Source organism: Erigeron canadensis, chromosome 8 (assembly GCF_010389155.1).
Source record: "Erigeron canadensis isolate Cc75 chromosome 8, C_canadensis_v1, whole genome shotgun sequence".
In the NCBI taxonomy this organism is placed as follows: domain Eukaryota; kingdom Viridiplantae; phylum Streptophyta; class Magnoliopsida; order Asterales; family Asteraceae; genus Erigeron; species Erigeron canadensis.
In genome coordinates, this window is record NC_057768.1 from 41,187,746 (window position 1) to 41,200,869 (window position 13,124).

Genomic DNA, 13,124 nt, shown 5'->3' on the forward strand with positions numbered 1-13,124 from the left:
CATGCTTGTTTATGTTAATAATAGTTCATTCAGTATTTGATGAATAATTATTGTTATCTCCATTTTCAAAGTTTTCTTTTCTTATTTAGTTTTTTTCCCCTTTAGTTCGAATTGAAGTTGAGTAAGATTTACTTAAAAAAGCCAGCTATAGGATAATGGTTGGAGTGTTTCATTGTTTAGTCTACCCTCTTTTTATAATATAAGTTGCTTTTAACCAAACTTTTTACATAATAAGAGGTGGGTTTGTTAGGATTGGCGTTTTGGAAATGATTGTCATATTTGATAGGTTAGTTACTAAACATATTACAAGAAACAACTATGGTTGGATCTATTTATCTATTAACAAAATCAGAAGTTACCAATATTCTAAATATATCCGAAATTTCTCCAATCTCATTTTAGTTACTGAAACAACCCTATTTAATTGAATCTTATTGTACCTCCTAGTTAGCTCAAGTGGTTGAGCACCTGCCTTATAAGTAAGAGGTCTTGGGTTCAACACTTGGGAAATACATAGGAAAGTCCTTCTATGAAGGTTTGGCTTGGGTATACCCAGGTTCAAGTCTGAGGGGACAGGGTTTACCCTTATTATCTGTCGTGCCTTCGGGCAAATTAGTAGGGGGGTTTTCCCCCATCGGGTATTTGAAATGGGCATTTCTACTTTGAGAAAACTCTCTAACGCGGACCCGGTTAAGACAACGTATGATAGACCCCCCGTTGTCGAATCGCGACACAAAGTTCTCAAGCAAAATTCACCTTTTCAAAAAAAAAAAAAATTGAATCTTATTAATTAAGATACCTTCAGTATATTTTAACTGTAGTAAATATTTATTTTTCATATCATCAAATCTCTACTTCTAACTTTAATTATTTTATTATGTATAATGTATAATGTTATATATTGTATCTTTATATTTACTACTACCTAAGTGATTTAATAAGTTTACTATAGTCATTATAATTAATTAAGAAACCAAAACAACAAGAAAAACCATAAACAAAAAGGGCTGTGTAGATTTTAAATTTTTTATTTTGGTAAAGTAATTAAATTTTTTTCATTCATTTTAGTACTCTAACAGTCAAGGTCTGGACAAAGTGGTGTTTAATTTGTTGATTTTATTATGTAACTATCTTTGTACTCTTTTGGTTATCCAGTGACTTGTTAGCCGTCTTTATAATTAATATACTATTTTGCTTTTCAAAAAAAAAAATTATTTTAATATCTTTAATTTGATTATTTATTTAGTAATTGATGATGTCGTTGACGTATAAATTAGAGATACATTTATACTACTTATTAAAGAAAATACCCCCCGTTGAAAGTTACATGGGGAAAATGTCTAAAATGTCCTTCCATGTAATATTTTCATCTACCACCCTTAAAATATGTAATATTTTTACTTAGCACTAAAATATTTATACTTACACTACCCCTTAACATTAATGATTAAGTTATACTATCAATCATTTATTTTTTAAAATATCCCCATTAATAATCTACATCAATCGACATCTCATCTACCACAAATAGTCGCATCTACCACCACATCGTCGCCGCCACGACTACCGCCGCATTACGCGGGTAACGTGCTAGTCTCTTTTTATTTATATAAGCATAAATGATAGAATGTAATGTAATTTAGTTCAAAATAATAGTGATTTGAAAATTGACCACGGACTATAACATATTAATTTTTACATAATAAACCTATAAAATAACTTACTAATGCATTAGATAGTTATTGGGAACTTTTGTTTATGTATATATTTTCTTCACGGAAAACCTTTTTTATTGTGCATTAAACAATTTTTTCTAACTGTTGTGTATTGTGTGGGTAAAATACTTATATATATATATATATATATATGTGAATTATGGGAAAAGTGAAGTGGAGTTGTTTCACACTAAAGTTGGATGAAAAACCCCTCACATCTTGTTTTTTATTCCATAAAATTCATGAGGAGCATCATTTATTAATTATAGAAAAAATATTAAAATATATTATGTGAGGGATTTTTCACCTAAGTTAAGTGTCTCACCTTCACTTTTCCCATATATGATATGTGCTCTACTTGCATGTTGAAATAGTCATTTCGTGATCTGGGTGTTTGACAAATGTTGAAGTTCTTATGACAAATCTAATCAAGTTGAAGCTATCAAGAAAAGTATTTGTTTGATGCAAAAGGTTCAAGTTGTCAAGAACAATTAACAAGCCTTGACACATTAACTACCATTTTTAAGAAATTTATACGAAAATGTTAATATGTGAGGTCAGGTGCAAGTAAGAAGAATATACATTTTTTGATGCATGAAGATAAAGATTTTTAATATAAAGAAGATTGTATTGATTTAGGAAATATGAGGGAGGGAGGGAAACTGATTAGGTTGTTTTCCACTGCTTGGCATGTGCTAATAATTGAAGCTTCCAACCTCCCTTCATTATCTACCTAACCCTCCCTAAACTCATGCAATCGGTGTTTCCTTGTTTGGCAGTTTGTGTTTGGTACCTACAATCTTCCTTTTTAACTTTTTGTCATATTTATTCCTCCCCTCCCTCCACCAAAAAGTAATAACTTTTCAAACTTGTTACATAATAAATAGTAATTAATAATAGTTACTACTCGTATTATCTATTGTGACAAATTTGTCATTTCGTAGGAATGATCCTTTACCAGAGGAGTCATCATGATCTAAAACTTTTATATTTAAAATATATATCTATATATGTTATTCGATCTAGTTACGAGTAACACCCAATCCTAGTCAGTAGTTAGTAGTTACTTATTAATCGTAATAAGAATTCTATTATGCTATGTTAGAGAACATATCAATCAAAACTTGAAGATTTAATTGATAATCGTTTAATTAGAAGAAGATCCGTGCAATGAGACGGTAATATGATAGTTACAACAACTGAAGGTGGTAGTGGAGGCCACTATATGACTATATATTAAGGGGAATGATATATCTACATTAAATTTTTGCCATGTACAATAAACGTACATATTATACTGCACAATGTACAACTGTATAAAGCGTTTATTGTTGTAGATGACAAAAACTTGTTGTAGATTTATCACTCTCCTATATTAATAATAGTGGTGATACCGGGTGATGTAAGTAATTGATTAAAAGATAATTGATTTAAAAAGATGTGGTATAACTATTTTAAATGATAAGGGATATATGGTGAAAGTTATATGGAATTTTCAATATTGAAAATTGTGTAATTTTCCTTAAATATGTGTTATTTTTATATAGTGTTTATTGCTTATATATAGTAGATGGCTAAAATAGTATCAAATCCTAATACACATTTTCATAAGTTTGATTTTCATAACCGTGAAAAACAAGGAAAACGTAAATCAATGTTTGTAGTACCATGTCAAAAGTGTCTTAATAAATGCACATTATGCATTTATGTAACATATATATGTAGAAATAATTTCTTTTCATTATCTGGATGGCACAATTCATCACAAGTTTAAGGCATGCAAGTGGCCCTAATTTCCTGTTACATGCAACATCAATACCTTGTTATGGAATCGAACTCAATTCTTCCATACACCGAGTATCGTAAATGAATTCGTAATCTCTTTTTCAACCACTCCGGCACGCGACATATTGTTAACTCAAGTATATTTGACCTAATGGACAAAAGTGTCGATTACTTACTTGTTTGATATGAGATTAATTAGTTTCTTCATCAAAATAAAAAGACTAACAAGTCGCCTTTCATATGATATATATACTAAAAAGAAACGGGAACCCCCCATAATTACAGCGTAATTGTACATAATAATCAATACCAGTTACGATTCGACTTAAATTACCATTTCGTTCCTCTTGTTATACAACAAAGAAATATAATGAATTACAAGCGGAATTGTAAAATAGAGCCGGCCGATCCATATGACCCTCTACCAGCTCAATCTACTTATCCCTTTGAATCTAATTTGGATTTGGCAAATGGCTTACAATTTCGGCCGGGTTATCATTTTAAATACAATTCCAAGTCATACCACAACACTACGGTGTCGGTTAGTATCAGGATCGCCCATAAGGATATTAAGTCTAGGACGAGCTTGAAAAATGAACCCCCAAACAAAGAACAACGAATACGACTTGGGAACCTAAATACCAAAATATGCTTGCATATAACCTCTTAAATATCAAATCAGAATGATAATAGTTAATTATTAAGAAAATACTATATCAAATATAATTTTTACATATATGTATGTATATAATTAAAAATTGTTCCCGTGAAATATTGAATCTTTTGTGGTCGTCCACTTTACCTTATGCTTATGCCCCTTCGTTAATATAAAAAAATAATGTAAATTGTATTAAATTATGGTACGAGTATAAATTAAACTTGATTTTGAGAGGTGACAGAATAATTAAAGAGGGAAATTGGAATTATACATCACCCACCAATGAATGTACATGTGTATATGGGTTAATTAGGCCCGTGCTTATAAGAGTCAACTTCTTGGAGCTTCTTCCCTGACATCAAAATCACATAACTCAGGACTCCCCTCAGGACACTCACTGTTTATAAACAAAAGTTTATTGGAACTTCTTTACACATCATTAATTATTTTATGATTTATCTCATACACACAAATACACACACATATATATATACTACACATATATAAAATAAAACAAAAAACTTCAGCCGTCCCCACCCCCTTCCGTCCTTGAACTTCTTGTGCAAGACGCAGCAAGTAGGACGATCAATGTCAATAGCGTTTGAGCGTCCCACGGCTTCAAGACTCTCGCCAAGGCGCTCTATAAGCACCACCCTTAAGATCGAAGAAGCATCAAATAATGAGTGGAATTATTGACATAAAAAGATTTTCACATGGAAGAAGAAAGATAAGCATTAGGGAAAGACGACCCCCACAAGCTAGCCTTGTCATCATATCTAACTTACTTATTTAGTTGGCTCTCACCATACTTACTTTTTGTGATTAGTTTGTTAAATGTTAGTTTCATTTTTGATGAACCTATCATTAATCTACGAAGATACTCTATATACACATTATGATATAGTCAATTGTATGGACGGCTATAGGTTGGTGACCGAGAGTGTAGTCTATAAACCTTATGACTTTTTAATTCGTTTACTCGGTGTAAATTTTCGTTAAAAAAACTTCAAATTATTTTTTTTGAAAATGCATCAGGTTCATATAATATATATTGCATTTGAAGTATTGTTTAATTAGTTAATCCACTATACATACAACGTACTTAAAGTTTCTACGCCTAATAGTATTTGATCTTGGATCCGATGTCGTTGCTGACATTAACTAGTACCTTTTCTTTTATTACTAGCTAATACAACTAACATATCAATGCATGCATTTATATAAAATCGAGATTTTTATCGAACCACTGTCTCTCAAAAATGGAGAAATATATCCATATATAAAAAGAGTTGGATAATATAAAATAAATGATGTTTGGTCGATAGACTTTGCAAGTTCGTGAAGTTACAACAAGTTTACCAACTTAATTTAATTTTGCAATATACAGTGATCGAACTCCAAAGAAAAACGAATGCATTATATATCAATATATGTAAATGTCCAGTGTTAGTACGTATTATAAAAACTTATTTATAATAGCTTAGTTTGCTCGATTGTTTAAACAACCATGCATGCATATATATATATATATATATATATAGAATGTGCGATATATATTCAATTCCTTCCTACCCTTGGACTAATTAATTAATTAAGTTGATCTAAGTAACTACTAAGGCTGTCTTTCACGAGTTTTGGATCTCAATATTGTTTTCGACGGTGTATGAAGAAGATTGAAATGTAGACAGCCTTATCCATACCAAGGATAAAGAGACTGATTCCGGATTATACCAAAAGTAGAAAAGGATCTTCAGTCTTACTGTACATGAGGATCAAGTTCTTAACTTCTGTCTCCAAAGATAAAAGCTTCAACCATTGATCCAACTTAGGGATGTTTTAAGTTGATCAAACCACTTATAACTTTTTCCGTGTGATAATATATTTCTTCTTTATAATATATGTTTCAATTTATCTATCAAATTTATATAATCTTAATTAGAGTCTTAGACCATATGGTATATATTTAACGCGCATTATTACTTGATCTGGCACTCCACATGAAATAATATATTATTCTCAAAGAATCATGTTCCAAGTGAGTGATATATAAAACTTCACCATCATGTGAAAAGATGTCCATCTCTATTGTACGAATATATTACTATTACTATTACTAATAAAATTGATCGGTGCATTTTACATTGATTTAACTACTGTAAGCTTACATCGTATTGTAAGTTTATAATTGATTAATTGGTAGTTATAAAAGTGCATGTGTTTTCATTAAAACTTTTGTTATTAAAACTGGAACTTAGAAACACGTACATCATCTATAGTAGTACTCACGTACACCATTCACTTATAAACTCGAATTGGTCTTTGAAAAGGATTCGATGGTTAAAAAAAGGTTTTACCTGGCCTTCTTCCTGCTTTTCAGTTTTGAAATGAAGAAGATCCCTCAAGTCAAAATCAGGAGTAATTTTCTTATTTAAGAGAATTAGGCAGAGCCTACTTTAACAACTAACATGAGCTTTCTTTCCTTTTTCTATTGAATATATTAATTGTTTGGTTTCTTGTTTATAGGATTTCATTTAGTACGAAACCAACCACTTGCTCTTCAAGGCTACCAAACTTTGCAACAAGTTCTAATTATGGGTTTATTATGGGAAGAATGTTGGTTCAACAAGCAATCAACCCATGAATTATAAGTTAGATATGTTAGTTATCTTCATTTTCTAGACCTAATTGATCATGTGTATATATATTGCGCCTTTTAAACTTTATATTTTCTAATTAATGTTTAGAAAAATGGATTGAATTTAGAAGGGTAACGATGCATAAAGTGAGAATGAAAGAAAGTGCATGTGATATATATAGTGTGGTGGGTGACATGTGATGTGCAAGTTTGGGGGTAAAATAACAAGAAAATTGTGAACCGACATCTCAAATTGTGAACCCTACTACTTGTGCTTAAACGTGCACCACAAGGTTTGGGGAAAGAAAAGTGGAAGGTAAACCAAAGCCCACATACAACCACACCCACACTCCACTTTTATTTCCCTTTCCATCTTTTAACCAACTTCTCCTACTCTACTATCCTTCTAGAAACTCATTCCCCACTAATCACCTATACCTATATCAGTAAGTATTATATTATGTGCTTGTATATCGTATATATCTTAATTTTAATGAGAAACCAACAACCATCTCCGATCCACATACATACTAAAAAGGCACACCAATACTTCTCCCACAAATGAAACTTACTTTTACAATAAAGACAAATATTCCGGTAAAAACACTTTTAAAACATCATTTTGACGCATTAAAAGTCTATAAAACTAACATAGTGTATAACTAATTATCATTATTTAAGTGTTTAACAACATATTGGTCTGTCAAAAAAATCATGTTTTTTTTTTCTTATTTTATTGTCCCTCATCAACCATGTAATTAAACAATTTTATCTCAATCAGAAAATATAGTATTTAGTTATACGGGGCAACATATACGAGTAAAAGATATGTCAAATTTTATCTTTCAAAGTATGTTTTTTCTTTTTTTCATTTATAAAGTTTTACGAATAAATTAATTAAGTGCATGACCAAAAAACAAGTTCACCGGACACAATATTGTGGCATGTTAGTTCCAACAACATAAATAAATAAATATTGGTAGTAAATTAATGTAAATGTAGTTGAAGAATTTGGGAAGGTTAGCTAATTACTCTATACAATTATTGACCTAAAAGTTGTTCAAAAGGATCACACTTTTGTACCCTCTTATACTTTATTACCTACACCTCACTTTACACCTACTTGAACCTCATCCTAGTCTTTTAAATCCAATACCTTGTATTATTTTATAGAACATGACGACATATATATATATAGATAACTATCGTAATTTTCAAAGGTTCTTGCAAGATTCTAAAAATGTGTCTAATGATAAAATGCTCATCCAATATGTTAACTAAGCATATTGGGGCTTCAAGATGTTATTGTTTGATATTTGATATGTTGGTTAATATGTCGATATAAATTGTTAGTAAAAATAAGGATTTGTATTAGTGGGTCAATTTTGCATTTTTGGTATGGCCAAAAGATTTACTTGAATTACCTGAGTTTTCAGGCTAGCTTATTAATTTGTGAAAATTTTAATGAGTGTCAAAATAGATAATGTTTCTTTCAAGCTTATAAACTTACTCCTTCCATCCTAATTTAAATGTTAAAATTTTGACCTTAACTATTTTTGTTTGTATATACTTAATGAAAACTATATCAATAAAAAATACATCTAAAATTAAATCTATTCATATATTTTACATTATGCATTGGATAATACAAATAAAAATATTTACGGTTAAAGTTACAAAAGAAGTGTTACTTTGTAGTTATTACGTGTTCAACCTTACTTTGTAATATAAGCTTATACAATATAAGCCATAAAAGTGAGTTTGTTGAGATCATAGTTTTCAATAAGCCGATAACCTGTTAAATTAAATTATTACCAGTGCTTTTCTATAATGTAAATTTGAGACATATGTTTTCCCAAATTAGATAAAATTAAATGGGTGAAAGTTATGTTTGTTAAAATTATTTGTTTGTAAATATTTATAAATATAGAATTACTCCTACCACCCTATTTTCATTGATCAATCGAAAAATACTCTTTTTGGATAAAATGGATTTTACCGTGGTGAAAAATACTTAGTAGTCACAATAAACAAAAATACTTAAAGTAACATTTTAGAAATGTTCCGTTGGGAGAGGAGTGCATACCATTTCTATTTCCTCATGTCATTATTTTCCATTGAAAATACAAAACAATGCCAAGTGATATGGATTATTATGGCATACAACGTCACAACATCTCTACAAAACAGAGAAAAAAAATTAAAAGGTTGAGTTTTTTTCTTTTTAATGGTTGCTTACCATTGATAAAAGTATCTAAAAGAGAAAAAAGGATACGTTTTGCTTCATTCGATGAGCTAGCCACAAAATATGGCACTAGCAAACTCGAAACCTATGTGTTAGGTTGGAAGTAGATAATGACATGATATGTCGTTGATATGATAATAACAAACTGAGAAACATATAATTAAAAAATCCTAATATGACTAGTCATGTTAAGATAATTTTAGTCTTTGGATGAAAATTAAAGGTCAAGATTTAAAGATCATTTTTGAATTTTGTCCCTTGATTTTCAATCAAGGGTTAAGATTTTCCCAACTTGAGTTAAGTTGGGAAAATAACTTGAGAAAATCCTCTTTCTTAAAAAAAAGGACAAATATAGTGCTCTATGTAGATTGTAAGTGTGGCTAAAATGCAGTTTAGTACCCTCAACTTGGTTGACTAGGCGTTCTATTACCCTGAATTATTAAAGGTGTAATATAGTATCCTAGACTTGGTTAACAAGGTTTTCTACTACCCTAGACTCACTAATAAATCTTTTAAAAATTTATATGAATTAATTAACTAATATATGATGTTAAAATATACAATATTTGACAAACCATAAGTAACTAAAAACACTAAAGTATACGTTATCTTTAACACGATTATAAATTTTAAAGTACCGACTTTGAAAAAAATATATTTTAAAATTATACAAAATAGACTTTAAAAGTATATTATTACTAAAACCCTAAAATTAAAATAAAATTAAAAAAAAAACATAATTACCTTATTAATAAACAGGTAGTTTCATTACAATAAAATATGTACAAATTTATGTATATATAATAATCTTCTTATTGAAATTTTTATTAATTTGTTTATAAAATAAAATTGAATTAATTAGTCAATTGATGTGATTAATCAAGTTATAAAAAATTAATCTATAAAATACAATAAAATGTTCTATATTTATTTCGAATTGTGATTTAAATATCTAGTTTTAAAGATATTTAATATATGTATAAACTTAATATTCTACATTTAACTATATTATTAATTTTAATACGTTATTTATAATATTATATTTTTGTTAACATAGTGTCAACATTTCTAACGTAATTATTTTTAAAATTACAAATTTGAACTTCAAAGTTTTTCTTTTTTTTAAATACCAATGTATATTATTAACAACATAAAATAGATTAGTAATTGATGTTATATCTTTAAAAGATCAATTAGTGAGTTAGGGTATTGGAAGACCTACTACACTTTTATTAAGTCAGAGTAGTAAAACACCTAATCAACCAAGTTAAAGGTACTAAAATACATTTTGGCCTAAGTGAGTAAGTGGCCAATTTGACATATGAATTGATTGAGGACTTGGTCATACTGATTACTGACATTGTATGTAATTTGATCGTGAAACTTGATTCCCCTCTTGGCATTAGCTCAAATGGTGGGGGGGTTTATCCCCTTTTGCAGTAGATGGAGGTTGAAAACCACCTTGAGAGCATAATTGGTATATCTAAATTCAGAAATAAATAGAGATAGATAGGTTTGTTTTTTAAAAAAACAAAAACAAAATGAACCTTTTTATTTTTTTTAGGAAATGGGCTTCGTTTATTCCGGGCAAGGACTTTTGGACATTCAAAGTTCATATTGATCTCAGTATATATATTGAGAGGTTTCTAAATATCATCTAACATACACTCTTGAGTCTTGACTCTTCGTAGGTATTTTGTCGATCATATATATTATCACCATACGCTTCAACGGTGCATCCTATTTGCTTACAAAATGATTAGATCCGCAAACCTTTGGTAGAAAGCAATATGTAACCTTTCACAATGGAAAATGATAAATTCAAAATATAAATTTACCATTGACAGTAAATACAGTGATATCATTTCTTTTCTTTTAGATGAGAAACTTATTAACGATCCTTTGAAGTCATTAACAAAAAGAGATTCACTTATATCTCTCTATAGAACAAAAAATTTATATCAAAGACGGGGTAGATCAAATATCCATAGACATTGAACCAATACAATTTTTTTCTAGATACGTTATCCAAAGTCCAAACAATCACTTCCACCATTATCTTGAAATAAACATTATAAATAAAGTTCAAATATACGAGTATTAGATGAGTACAACAATCACTACTTCAGTTCACTTCACTTGAAATAAATATCTAGTGTTTCATTTCATTTCATTTTTAAAATGCGATATGGTAAATATCATCATACAAATAATAATAATAAACCCACCAGCCACTCCCTCAAACCTGTCTCACCAACTCGCATCTAGAAGCAATTATATATTAATTTATTTATTTATATACCTATATATCTCTCTCTATCCATCCATCTCTCAACTCCCCTCTATATAGTCAAAAAGCTTATAAAATCCCACATCATATGCTCAAAACGGCCGGCTTATCTCTTTCTATTTCTCTCTTAAAAACTTGAACAAAAAAAAAGAATATATATATAGACACAAAAATATATAGATAGATATGGGAAGGTCTCCTTGCTGTGAAAAAGCACATACAAACAAAGGGGCATGGACTAAAGAAGAAGATGATCGTCTTATAACTTACATCAGAGCTCACGGTGAAGGCTGCTGGCGCTCACTGCCTAAAGCCGCCGGTCTTCTCCGCTGCGGTAAAAGCTGCCGTCTCCGCTGGATTAATTACCTCCGCCCTGATCTTAAACGTGGCAACTTCACTGAAGATGAAGATGAACTTATTATCAAACTCCATAGCCTCCTTGGCAACAAGTATGTCACAATTACTTTCCTTTTCTTTTCTCTTTCAAAATTTATTCAAAAACTTGGGGGTTTTTTAATTAATCAAAAAAAAAAAAAACATGTCACAAATTTTGGTTTTCAATGTGGTGTTTTTTTAATATTTCTTCTCAGGATTTCCTCTAATTATGGTTTCTATTTAATAAAGGAACAATACCCATGTCACAAAATGTGTATTATAATGTGGGCTTTTCTTTGAATCAAACAGAACAATTCTTATAAAAACAGAACAATACCCATGTTTAAGAAATTGTATTTTTAATGTGGGTTTTACTTGCTACTCTTGTTTAAATTAGATTTCATCTATATGGACTATGGTTTATTCTTTCTATACTAAATTCAATAAACATAAAAAAAATTTAATAATAACAATACCCATTATCATTTTTCTTTTAACTTTTTTTCAAAAATTCTTCAGATTCCTATTATTTTATATTTATTTTATAGAAAAATATGTATTTTCTAAAGTGGGTTTTCTTTTTGAAAATAAATATAGGTGGTCTTTAATTGCCGGAAGATTACCGGGAAGGACAGATAACGAAATAAAAAATTACTGGAATACACATATCAGAAGAAAGCTTTTAAACCGTGGAATTGATCCGGCAACTCACCGGCCGGTAACCGATAACACCAACATTCCCACCACCACCGCTACAACCACTGTCTCCGCCGCCAATTCTTCACCGGAAACCACCACCATCTCCTTTTCAACCCCACCTCACAATCTTATCAAATCCGAAGAACTAATAGAAAACGATATCAAGATAAGTATCCATCACAATTCTCTCGACCACCGGAAAATCAAGATTCACTCGCCGGAAAATCAAGAAAGATGTCCGGACTTAAATTTGGAGTTGCAAATAGGCCCACCCCTTCATCATCATAAAAACGACAGCGTATCGTCATATATGACTGGAGGGAGTACTATATGTTTTGCTTGCAGTCTGGGTGTACAAAACAGTAAAGAATGCAGTTGTACAAGTATTGGTTTAAATGGTACAAGTGGTAACAGCACTGCTTATGATTTCTTGGGTTTGAAAAATGGTGTTTTGGACTATAGAAGTTTGGAGATGAAATGAAATAATTTTCAAGTTCTTAATTGGGTAAATCTTTTTTTTTTTTTTTACAAATCTATATATTTTGTAATACTTTTTCTTATAAAAGGGACATATATATTTCTAGATTATTTTACTTTGTACAATGATAATTTATATAAAAGTGAAGTTAGTTATTAATAGAAAGGTAAAAAGTACGTATTTTTTTCTATTTCAATTTGTATAGATGAATGTAAAATGATTTTTGATAAATTAAGAATTAGAA

At 29.8% G+C, this 13,124-nt stretch overlaps 1 protein-coding gene across 1 annotated transcript; it reads left to right on the forward strand.

Moving 5' to 3' along the window:
- Positions 1-11,367: 11,367 nt before the first annotated feature.
- On the forward strand, positions 11,368-12,912 carry LOC122609950 (myb-related protein 308). The gene is made up of 2 exons (XM_043782912.1): positions 11,368-11,777; positions 12,301-12,912. Exons 1-2 carry the CDS (start codon positions 11,515-11,517, stop codon positions 12,881-12,883), a joined length of 846 nt encoding a protein of 281 aa, XP_043638847.1. The 5' UTR covers positions 11,368-11,514; the 3' UTR covers positions 12,884-12,912.
- Positions 12,913-13,124: the final 212 nt, after the last annotated feature.